The 12,963-nt window shown below is 37.3% G+C and overlaps 1 protein-coding gene across 2 annotated transcripts in view; it reads left to right on the top strand.

Moving 5' to 3' along the window:
• LOC108342952 (callose synthase 7) overlaps positions 1 to 12,760 on the top strand; it is a 29,995-nt gene extending 17,235 nt beyond the window's left edge. Inside the window, exons 34-43 of one of the 2 annotated variants that reach the window (XM_017580896.2) lie at positions 7,902 to 8,024; positions 8,118 to 8,236; positions 8,343 to 8,426; positions 8,747 to 8,859; positions 8,981 to 9,210; positions 10,306 to 11,103; positions 11,198 to 11,248; positions 11,504 to 11,689; positions 12,103 to 12,362; positions 12,464 to 12,760. In XM_017580896.2, coding sequence (XP_017436385.1) covers positions 7,902 to 8,024; positions 8,118 to 8,236; positions 8,343 to 8,426; positions 8,747 to 8,859; positions 8,981 to 9,210; positions 10,306 to 11,103; positions 11,198 to 11,248; positions 11,504 to 11,689; positions 12,103 to 12,342 — 1,944 coding nt within the window. In that variant the 3' untranslated portion in view covers positions 12,343 to 12,362; positions 12,464 to 12,760. The remainder of the gene's footprint in view (positions 1 to 7,901; positions 8,025 to 8,117; positions 8,237 to 8,342; positions 8,427 to 8,746; positions 8,860 to 8,980; positions 9,211 to 10,305; positions 11,104 to 11,197; positions 11,249 to 11,503; positions 11,690 to 12,102; positions 12,363 to 12,463) is intronic. The other variant, XM_017580895.2, reaches the window with a different exon arrangement.
• Positions 12,761 to 12,963: the final 203 nt, after the last annotated feature.

Here is a 12,963-nt window from a genome sequence, read left to right as displayed (position 1 = left end):
TTTCAAAATTTAATGGAATTTAATTTCTAGTGTCTGCCAGTGTAATTTTTTTATGCTCAACCAATAAAAAATTATGCTTGGTAGATACTGAAATTATGATAAAAATGATACAAAAGATGTTCAGAGAACAAGCTGATTACAATGAAAATTGCAGGAAAATATCATAAGCTAAACTGAAAAGAAAAATATAAAAGAAGCTGTGCTTTTCTGCCCTGTGACCCTAGCCACTACCAAAACTACCTCCTCTGCACACCTAATATGTCCTTTACTATAACTTTCCGTACCATCCTCTATACTATCCTGCTGTCAGGTGTCTTTAATGATGTTATTGTATCCGTGTATCAGCTAGTGTAGTCCACACATAGTTTCCGTAGTTGGTGATCCTAATCTCTGTAACTATATCTCAGTTAGTTACAACAGTTTCTCATGTTACAACTGTTTTGTTAACTGTTACATCGGTGCTGGGTCAGCACAATAGCGCTACCTTACAAATAACTCTTCTCAGATTGTCTATTATTATGTACTTTGCTGAATATTTCAAAATTAATAAAATCTTTCTTTCTCTTTTATATTTCACTGAATATTAGATTGTAATATATTGGAGGCCCATTGTGTTGAGTTGAGGCTCATTAATATGGCTTTTAAGTTAATTGTTGTAAAAGTAAACAAATTTACCGTACATGACAATTTGTGATTGGATTGTACTGCAAAAACACCTTACACTGTCAGCGCTAGATTTTTTTATTTTATTTAAAATTTACTCCAGATAGCATCATGTGTCTCTAGAGTACGGATGCAGTAAAAACCAAGATAAAAAGAAAAAAGAATTATATCAAACCCATGTAAAAGCAGGCAGACCAAAAAAACGGTTTGTGAAATAAAAAAATACAGCCTAATACAATCGAGCATCCAATCATACCAAATAAAATCATATCTGGATTCTATTCCTAAATTTCAACCAAGGTTCAGCTTTCACATGAGCTGACCCAAATAGCCCCTTACTAATTTAAAAGACTCCTAATATTCTAAACTAAACACTGCCATTGTTTCTTTGTCTTAGGCGGCCTTCCAGGTTTTTTTTTTCCTAGGTTATTTATATTTAGATAGAACGGATTGAAATGCTGGCTCAAAATCACTAGTGGGGGTGACACAATTTACTCAACAGACCTTGTGTTATGTATCCGAGTGGGAAGCGTAACTAGAACAATCTCTCACACACTCTCACAGGCAAAGAACAATAAAATATGAATGAATAAACCTCTTTTATTGATAAAAATAACTGAATCAAGTAGAAAACAAACAATAAATGAGAGCATAACCTCTATCAATTATTTCTAATAATTGGAAGCATAACCTCCGTCAACTATTCTGGAGCATAACCTCCTTTACAAAACTCACAAAATCCAAAAGCATACCCTTAACCCTAGACTCTAACTTTATTTATACTAATTATTTCCTGCCCTGTCTCTTACTAAATATTTCCCTAGAATATATCTGCATTTAATATAAATATCTCGATATTTAATATAAATATCCCCGTATATTATCCTAGCATATATCATTAATTATAAATATCTTATATTGAATATTTCCCTAGGATATATATTTATTTACTCTAATTAATTTATACTGAAAATTCTCTCCTATTGTGGCTCCTTTTACTGTAATTAGCTCTCGCCCCCTAACCACCACGCAGTTAAGATGGTGATTCTTCAACCGTTCGGCTCAGGTCCTTCCCTGCTTCCCACCGTTCGGCCCAGTCGCTCCCTGCCTCCCACCGTTCGGCCTAGTCACTCCCCGTTTTCCACCGTTCGGCCTGATCGCTCCCCTTTGTCCACCGGTCGGTCTGACCGTTTCCCCTTGTCCACGTTCGGCCTTACCTCTCCATGCCTTCACTTAAGATTGAAACTGTAAAATAATTCTAGAGGGCTTGATTGATCCCTCTCACAATCTTCTATTTATAAGAATAAATTGATACACAAGTACATGATAAATAGGGTAACCCTTGACACACTATAATGATGATAAAATAGGATAAATATCCTAACACTCCCCCTCAAGCTGGAGCATACAAATTGTATGTACCAAGCTTGAAACAAATAAACTCAATCCGAGGACCCCTTAATGACTTGGTCAATACATCTGCGAGTTGATCGTTTGACCCAATAAACTCAGTACATATTTCTTTGGTCAACAACTTTTCACGAACAAAATGACAATCAATTTCTATATGTTTAGTCCTCTCGTGAAACACTGGATTTGATGCAATGTGGAGAGCAGCTTGATTGTCGCAATACATCTTCATAGTATGGATGTCACAAAATTTAACCTCTTGAAGGAATTGTTTCACCCATATAAGTTCACATGTTAGTGATGCCATTGCCCTATACTCGGCTTCCGCGGTTGATCGAGCTACTACATTCTGTTTCTTATTTTTCCATGAAATAATGTTTCCTCCCAGAAAAACACAATATCCTGTTGTAGACCGTCTATCAATAGGTGAACCTGCCCAATCTGCATCACAATACCCAGAGACATGAATGCTTCCTTTATCTTCATATAACAATCCTTGCCCGGAAGCCTTCTTTACATACCTTAGAATGTGAATGAGAGCATTCCAATGGTCAATACATGGAGCCTGCATGAACTGACTAACCACTCCAACTGCAAAGGATAGATCTGGCCTTGTAATAGTGAGATAAATCAGTTTGCCAACCAGCCTCCTATACCTCTCTGGATCGGAGAATAATTCACCTTCCTCTGTCCTTAATTTCTGGTTTGGATCCATGGGACTGTCTACCGGTCTACAATCAATCATGTCTGTTTCTTGTAATATATCAAGAGCATACTTCCTTTGGGAGATTACAACTCCATCTTTTGATTGCGCTACTTCAATGCCTAAGAAATATTTGAGACTTCCAAGATCCTTGGTTTGAAAATGTCTACACAAGTACTCTTTTAGTTGAGATATTCCAACAGCATCATTTCCTGTAATGACAATATCATCAACATATACTATTAAGTAAACACATTTCCCGAGAGAAGAATGACAATAAAAAACTGAATGGTCTGCTTCACTGCGTTTTAGCCCAAATTTTTGAACAATGGAGCTAAACTTTCCAAACCAAGCACGTGGGGATTGCTTGAGGCCATATAGAGATCGATGCAATTTGCATACCATACCAGACTCCCCCTGAGCAACAAACCCTGGAGGTTGCTCCATATAAACTTCTTCCTCAAGATCACCATGTAGGAAGGCATTCTTGATATCCAATTGATGAAGTGGCCAGTGACGAATGGCTGCCATGGCAAAGAAGAGACGAATAGTAGTCATCTTGGCTACAGGAGAGAAAGTGTCACAATAATCAAGACCATAAACCTGAGTGTAACCTTTTGCAACAAGCCGAGCTTTGAGCCGATCAATTTCACCATCAGGGCCAACTTTAACTGCATACACCCATCGACAACCAACCGCCTTTTTTCCTGGGGGAAGGGGCACCAGCTCCCAAGTATTACTGTGGTCAAGAGCCTGCATTTCTGCAATCATAGCTTGTCGCCAGCCAGGATGATCAAGTGCTTCTTTCACATTCTTGGGTATAACAACAGAGGACACTGAGGATAAAAGAGAAAAATAGGAGGGCGACAATCGATGATAGCTTAGAAAATTATAAATGGGATGAGGGTTCCGAGTGGAACGAGTACCTTTTCTGAGGGCAATAGGCCATGCTGAATCATTTGCACCAGGAGGCGTGGGAGGAGGTGACGAGGGAGAAGAATCTGAAGTAGGAGATTCACCATTGTCTTGGGGAGGTGGACTATCCATTGGGGCCCTGTGTGGGATGATCTCAGTATGTGGAGAAACAGGTGTAGAAGGATTGTGATCATGACTGGGAATGACAGAGACAGTGGAGCTATTTGACTCAACCATTGGAATAGGAAGGACCTGCTGGAGGATAGAAACATCCTGAACAGATGGAGAGAAGTAAGGAGTCTGTTCAAAGAATGTGACATTGGCAGACATGTAATACTTCTTAGTTTCAGGAGAGTAACACCGATATCCTTTTTGAAGTCGAGAATAGCCTAAGAAGACACATTTGAGAGCGCGAGCGGAGAGTTTGTCTAGACCTGGAGACATGTCATGAACAAAACATACTCAGCCAAACACTCGGGGAGATGTATGAAAGAGAGGATCATTAGGAAACAAAATGGAGAAAGGGACTTTATTATCAAGAGAGGAGGAGGGCATCCTATTAATAAGATAACATGCAGTTAAGATGGCATCCCCCCAGTGATGGACAGGAATATGGGCACCAAGCAAAAGGGTACGAGCAGTTTCAACCAAGTGTCTATTTTTTCGTTCTGCTATACCATTTTGCTGTGGTGTATGAGGACAAGTAGACTGATGTAAGATACATGGGAACTCAAGATGGCAGAAAAGGAGGATGAAAAATACTCTTTGGCATTATCACTTCTTAATATTTTGATTACTTGACCAAATTGATTCTTGATTTCATTCAAAAAGGATGTAAAGATAGCTAACAATTCAGAACGATTTTTCATAAGATAAACCCAAGTACATCTTGAATATTCATCAATAAAGGTAACAAAATATCTAAAACCAAAGGAGGAGATACGACTAGGTCCCCATATATCAGAATGGATGATGGAAAAACTAGAATTACATATTGATTGAGACCTTTTAGGAAAGGAAGATCTAACATGTTTTCCTAATTGACATGACTCACATTCTAAGGTTTGGAGACCACTAAGTTCAGGACACATCTTTTTTAATTTGCACAAATGAGGATGGCCAAGTCGATCATGTAGCACTTTAGGATTAGGAGCAGCAACACAAGACACCCTTGGACGAGATCCAAAATGGTATAATCCGCCAGCTTCATATCCTTCTCCAATCTGTCTCCCCGAACCACGCTCCTGTATAACAAAAGATTTATGATCAAAGGTTATTGAACAATTTAACATTTTAGTCAACTGGCTTAAGGAAATTAAATTAAAAGGACAATTAGGGACAAAAAAGACTGAGTTGAGATTGAGGGAGGGAGACAAAGAAACATGACCGACTCCTTTGGAAGAAGTTTTAGATCCATTTGCAAGGGTTATGAAATGAGGTTTTTCTCGAAAGGAAATAGATGAGAACAAAGAGGTATTACCAGAAATGTGATCAGAAGCACCTGAGTCAATTACCCATGAATTTTGACATTCCATAGATTGAGAAACGCAGACTGTTGATGTATTGGGAGATTGAGATGGTTGTGCCAAGCTGTTAGATTTTAACCTTAAATACTCTTGATATTCATCCTCAGAAAACATAGAAGTGGAGGTTTCAGTTTTCGAAGTGGAAGTTTCAGTCTTCGAAATATTGGCGGTTTTGGAAGGGAAACCATGTAAGGAGTAGCAATTCTCTTGAGTATGACCCATCCTTTTACAATATGTGCATTGAGTACGTCCCCGACCTCCTCGTCCTCCTCCTCTAGTGCCACGTCCTCCTCTTCCTCGTGTGGCAACCATGACAGATGGTTCCACTAGTTCATGCGCTTCTTGAGTTTGAGATACCGGGACACGCAGAAGGCGAGTGGTCAATGTTTCCATAGAGGGGACCTCATGACTAGTTAGAAGTTGATCTCTGAGATGATCAAAATCGGGATGTAGGGCACGAAGGATCAACACCATGTAGAATTTGTCTAATTTCTTTTTTATATCCTCTAATGGATCTACTTCCAAAAACATCCTAAGTTCTTCGACAGCAGCTTGGGCTTCAGCCATGAAGGACACCATATCATGGTCTGCCATTTTAAGAGATGCAAGTTTATTCGTAGTGTCATAGAGACGTTGAATATCGTTGGCATAAATGCTTTGGGCTTTCTTCCAAAAGGAGTGACAAGTTTTGAAAGCCCTCAAAGATACAAAAAGTTTGGGTTCCACTAATTGCCATAACAGGGCACACAACTGGAAATCTGCTTGTTTCCACTGATCAGCTTTTTCAGTAGGCACATGGCTTCCATCTCGCTCAAGGTGGTCATAATGCCCTTGGCCAAGGAACCACATTTCAATGGCAGCAGACCATGATAGATAATTTTTTCCATTTAGCTTCTCGGAGGTCATTGATGGACTTCCAGAGAAGGAAAGAGTACTGCCAGACGCCATTTCTGAAGAAGACAAATAGTACTAACGAAGAACAAGAAAACCCTAAGGGTTTAGACGAAGGAAACTGTGACAGTGATGGACGACGGTGGCCGGCAACGGCGGGCGGTGGCCGGCAGTGACGGTGGTCGGCGACGGTGGCCGGCGACGGACGACGGTGGCCGACGGTTGACGGTGGCTGGCGGCGGGCAGCGGCGGGCGACAAAGAACTGTGGCGCCGGACAGATATATATTACGAGACAGAAACCAGAGCGGGATCGACCCGCTCTGATACCAACTTAAGATTGAAACTGTAAAATAATTCTAGAGGGCTTGATTGATCCCTCTCACAATCTTCTATTTATAAGAATAAATTGATACACAAGTACATGATAAATAGGGTAACCCTTGACACACTATAATGATGATAAAATAGGATAAATATCCTAACACCTTCCACCGTTCGGCCTTTACAGTCAATACCGTTCGGCCTCACTTCCCTCTTACCATTCTTCTCCTTCTCATTACCTCCCACCTTATACCCTAACAACCACCGTTCGGTCTTTGTGGTCAATACCGTTCGGCCTTTACGGTCAATAACGTTCGGCCTTTACGGTCAATACCGTTCGGCCTTTATAGTCAATACCATTCGGCCTCACTTCCCTCCTACCTTTCTTCTCCTTCTCATTACCTCCCACCTTATACCCTAACAGCTTCTTAGGATAAGATTTGATATTACATTAGAAAGTGGACTTTAAGTCTAACTTAATCTCACAGTGAACCAAAAATTAATTTATAGCCAAAAGTTAATTTATAAAAGTTATAGCTTATGGTCTAGTGCAATTCTTTCTAGTGCAATTCTTTCTACTTGACCATAAGCTATAACTTTTGGCTAAGTGTATAGCACTCAATCTAACAATAGAAAGACAATTGATGCCCTTTGCATGTGCCAACCACATGCTGATGTGTTTTTTTAGTTTGATTGGTAGATTAGAGAATCCTGAACTGGTTGGAGGCTGCTATAAAATTAATCAAATTGTGTTGAATGTGATTATTCATTTCTGGCCATGGGAAAAGCTGCTGTAACTCTCCTGGTTTAATCTCTTCCAAGCTTTGGAATCTGGATTTTAGAATTATATGAAAATATCTAAAAATATCTTATCATATCGTAAGATTTTCCTGTATTTTCTTATCTTAATATTATTATTTCTCCTAATTATAACTTATGGTCATAATTAGTATAAATATAGGTTAGTGCTCTTGTAATATGTCTAAGTTAGATCAGTTTTTTCATTCTTCTCTATTTCTCTTCTGTCCTATATACATAAAACCACATATTTTAAAAGTTTTAATTCAAACATATGGAGAATGAAGTGAATGACAGAAAGTAGACAGAAATTCAACAAAAAAGGAATACCTTATGTTGTTTTTATCCACAGTAAATAACCAGTTCTTTAACAATGGAGAAACCAATATGGAGTAGATACTTTAGAGCTGAAGCAAATGGAAATATGTGCTTACAGCTACACTAATTCTAGAATAAAATACGATTAGGGTGACAAACTGAATCATGCTATGCGCTATTATTTGCATGGTATAAAGGATAACCTAAAGTGGTTTTCGATTGTGCGTAACTGTTGTGCCTAAATATATGATGAAATAGTTTGACATTGTGCACTGGTTGCTCATTCATGTTAAGTTGGTTTTCTGATTTGAACAGCCTTAAATTTAGTTCAAATTATCCTCTATTGCATTATTAGGAAATATATCGCATCAAGCTACCTGGTCCTCCAACAGAAATTGGTGAAGGGAAACCTGAAAACCAAAATCATGCCATTATATTTACTCGAGGAGAAGCGTTGCAGACCATAGACATGAATCAGGTAACTTTTCCCTGGACTTCAATTTAATACAAACTATGTTTCATTTTTTGTATAACTCAATGCTCCTCTTAATTCATTGTTTCTTCTGTTAAGGATAACTACTATGAAGAAGCTTTCAAAATGAGAAATGTATTGGAAGAATTCCGAAAAAGACGTAGTGGGAGACGGAAACCTACCATATTGGGTATAAGGGAGCATATATTTACTGGAAGGTTTGCCTTGAATTAATGTTTTTATGATCAAGAAAATTTATACTTTTATATCATCAAACTTGAATCGGCACAAGTTATCTATCCTTATGTCTTTCTTATTCTGCAGTGTTTCTTCACTTGCTTGGTTTATGTCAAACCAGGAGACAAGCTTTGTAACCATTGGCCAAAGAATTTTGGCAAATCCATTAAGGTTAGTCCCAATTTTTTTGTCCTGTTATACTGACTGCAAGTATGATAATCCACAGGGTTTTTCATATTGTTTTCACACCTTTTACCTTATTTTCTATTTTGTTGCTTCCGCTTAGTTAATGTACAAGAAAAGGGTTCACTTTATTATTTATGGACTTTCCCACCTAAAATTCCTTTAGGCTTCAAACATGAATTGAGCACAGACAGGTCACTACTCTGTGCTGCAAATGAACTTCATGCAAGAATAGGACAGTCTTGCTTTGTATGAACTAACCTTTTTTCTTTACTTCAGTTAAGTAACCCACATTTCTGAATTTGTAGGGTCCGGTTTCATTATGGTCATCCTGATATATTTGACCGAATATTCCACATAACAAGAGGTGGCATAAGCAAAGCATCAAAAGTTATAAACTTAAGCGAAGATATATTTGCAGGTATTAATAACAAATGATATCCTACCAATCAAATTTTCTTCTGATTGCATTTTCAATTGAAATCCATATTGGTAATTTTTGTGGGTAAGAATTTTTGACTAATTATGCTTGACATTCACAGGGTTCAATTCAACACTACGTCAAGGATTTATCACACATCATGAATACATTCAAGTTGGTAAGGGTCGTGATGTGGGCATGAATCAGATATCACTCTTTGAGGCTAAGGTTGCAAATGGAAATGGAGAACAATCACTTAGTCGGGATGTTTACAGACTTGGACGACGATTTGACTTCTACAGAATGTTGTCATTCTACTTCACAACAGTTGGTTTCTACTTCAGTAGCATGGTAACTAATCAAATCACATTTTGGGGATCTTATCTTGATAGTTTAAGATATATCTATAGTAATCTATCTGCAATTTTTCGTGTAATGAGTGATTTCTTAAGGCTTAATTAAAGCACTTGGTGTCTAGACAGTGTACAACATAAAACAAGTGTAGACATTTCTTAGTAAGTATTTAATATGTATGGTTCATGTTAAGAACTGGACTTTAAACCTAACTCAAGACCACAAAACTAGTTTGTAAAGTGAGGTTTGCACCCACTTACATACTAGGGACTTCCAACACCCCTCTCATGCCGAGGCATTTGCATCTCGTGCGTGGGACTAGACATTAATGGGTGGTCCGATAGTGGGTGAAACAATGTGTCTAACAAATATCTCTAGGATAGACTCTAAAACTAACTCTGATACCATGTTAAGAAGTGGACTTTAAGCCTAACTCAACCTCACAAAACTAGCTTGTAAGATGAGGTTTGCACCCACTTATATACTCTAAATTGGACTTATCTCTAGTCGATATGGGACTTTCAACACAGTTCATTTAGTTTAGAGAAACCTTATGTTGGCCATATATAGTCTTAAAAAATTGGTGACTAGATATTAGAGTTGCCTTGCTCTAATGTTTAGTCTTTCAAATATTTATTATGTTTAGTCTTCCACATGAACTTATGTGGTAAAATTTTAGATCTTTGTGGAAATAATTGGGTGACACAATATATAGAGGACTACTACGGTGACAATTTAAATCATTGAAAGATTGATTTGGTAACCAACACTTTTGAAGGACATATCAGCATGAACTTTGAAGGAAAAACTGAAGGTTTTTTTTTTGGTTTAATTCAGATTCATTTGAGATTGTGTTGACTTTTTGAAAGTGGAAGACACAAAATGCTATATATCAAAGAAATATACAACAATCAACTTAATTTTTAAGTTGGCATGTTTTATTGACTGTGTAGTGAAATATTGCAAAACTAGCACGTACAATGCAATTACAGATATTACCAGACAACTAAATACAGAAGCACATGACTCTATTTTTTATTTTTAAAATAGACTTATGCTAACGCCTGTATTTGGACGTTGTGAAATTTTCAGATTACTGTGTTGACTGTGTATGTGTTCTTATATGGACGTTTATATATGGTTTTGAGTGGTGTTGAGAGAGAAATTCTTAAAAGTCCAAACATACATCAGAGCAAAGCCCTTGAAGAGGCTTTGGCAACTCAGTCTGTTGTTCAGTTGGGCTTACTGCTTGTGCTGCCCATGGTTATGGAAATTGGGTTGGAGAAGGGATTTCGGACTGCCTTGGGTGATTTTATCATCATGCAGCTGCAGCTAGCCTCTGTGTTCTTTACTTTCCAGCTTGGAACAAAAGCTCACTATTATGGAAGGACACTCTTACATGGGGGCTCTAAATATAGACCAACTGGTCGTGGGTTTGTCGTCTTCCATGCAAAGTTTGCCGATAACTACAGGATGTACTCACGAAGTCATTTTGTGAAGGGCCTTGAGATACTCATACTATTGATTGTTTACGAAGTCTATGGGGAGTCATATCGCAGCTCACATCTTTATTTGTTCATCACAATCTCAATGTGGTTTCTGGCCACTTCCTGGTTGTTTGCTCCTTTCTTGTTTAATCCTTCTGGCTTTGATTGGCAAAAAACAGTGGATGATTGGACAGATTGGAAGCGGTGGATGGGAAATCGTGGTGGCATTGGTATTTCAGCTGATAAAAGCTGGGAATCTTGGTGGGATGAAGAAAATGAACATATGAAACACTCAAATATCAGGGGGAAAATACTAGAGATAATTCTTGCATTTCGTTTCTTCATGTACCAATATGGTATTGTCTACCACATGGATATTACTCATCATCACAAGGAGTTGCTGGTATAGTAACTCTTTATGTGCATTCTCCAATCCTATTAACAGTAGCAAGTTTTATTGGCACCATATTACTTCAACCTTTGGTTTTTCGCTGCAGGTATTTGGACTTTCTTGGGCAGTTCTAATAATAATACTTATTGTATTGAAGGTATGTACAAATTCTAACTGGGGATCAAGAGTGATTTCCTAAAAGACTATTATTACTTCAATTTAAGCCTATTCATTTGCTTGATACAAAATACTATTAACTAAAGTGAATTTTCGCTTTTAAATTTTAGCCTTTAAACATTTATTTTCATAAAATAAAGGTTGCTTTTAGATCAATTTAGTCACTTGCAGTTAAAATTAGTTCACATTTCTGCAGTACTAATTATTTGTCTTCTGCTGTCTGTATATATACCAGATGGTATCAATGGGAAGACGGAGATTTGGCACCGACTTTCAGCTCATGTTTCGTATTCTGAAGGCCCTTCTCTTCCTTGGCTTTTTGTCAGTCATGACTGTATTATTTGTGGTGTGTGGACTCACCATACCAGATTTGTTTGCTGCCATTATTGCCTTCATGCCCTCTGGATGGGCAATTATTCTGGTAAGTTAAAACTTCTGCACGTTAGAGAAGCATTAATTCAGAACAACTTTTTGTCTTTTTCTCAAATTGACCCTATTTGAATAAAGTTTTCAATAAGCACTTAAGTGAGAAGAAAGTAAGGAAAGAATGAATTAAATTTACATGAAAAGAAACTCTCGTTTAACTTTCCAAAATACATAAGTTGATTTTAGCTTGTGAGAAACTAAATTCATTTTACCTTTCATATTTTCTTTTCCCATAAGTACTTATGAAAACATTTGTCCAAATAAAACCATTATTTAACATGTCTGAGTCAGATTGATGAAATATTGCTATATATTTTACTTGCACTCCATCCTAGACAATTTTTCTGAGGAAGAGTTTCATTCATCAAATAAAACTGATGTTCCCTTCTTTTTCTTTTGTCATTCAAGATTGCACAAGCGTGCAAGGTGTGCTTGAAAGGAGCTAAACTATGGGACTCAGTGAAAGAGCTATCCAGAGCTTATGAATATGTAATGGGATTAATAATATTCTTGCCAACAGCTATTTTATCATGGTTCCCATTTGTGTCAGAGTTTCAAACCCGGTTGCTATTTAATCAAGCATTTAGTAGAGGGCTCCAAATTTCAATGATTCTTGCTGGAAAGAAGGACACTTATAAATCTGATTGACGTATTACTGAATCGGTAAGGTAATCTTGCATGCATCAAAGATTTTTTTGTACCATGCATGAAAGAAATTGATACTTGTTTACTTAACTCACTGGTTTTCTGTGTTTTCACTTATTGGCAGGAATTTGAAGTTTTTCAGATTGGAGAGAAATTGATCTCCAAAATACTAGAATTTTTGGGAGTTCATAGGATTCCCTTTCCCTTTTCTTACTATATTTTACTGACAGAATAGGAATGACAGATGACAAAAGCAGGACTTTGACATTTTGAAATTGCAAAATTGTATCAGCAATGTATATGTATGAGCTAAAAGAAGAGAGCTTTATTTATTTGTTACATACAATATAAAGAGGATTCAGAGGTCAACATCATTGTTACTCATTACAGTATAATTTAATTACAAATATTTAAGTATTAAGTTTCAGGTAGTTTACATTCAGATGGGATTTTCAAAGGGATAAGAATGTTGTATCTTAAATCAAGCTTGCTATATTTTCTCTTTACTTGTGCGTCTTGATTGTTTCATTCAGTATTTGGAACTAAAGAATCATTGCGAAAAGATAGCAAACTTTTACTCGTAGAAGACTGATAAGAATCAGCAATGAAATCAACACAAAAGAC

Source organism: Vigna angularis, chromosome 6, assembly GCF_016808095.1.
Source record: "Vigna angularis cultivar LongXiaoDou No.4 chromosome 6, ASM1680809v1, whole genome shotgun sequence".
In the NCBI taxonomy this organism is placed as follows: Eukaryota; Viridiplantae; Streptophyta; class Magnoliopsida; order Fabales; family Fabaceae; genus Vigna; species Vigna angularis.
Note: the sequence above shows the minus strand (reverse complement) of the source record. Positions and strands in the feature narration are given on the sequence as shown.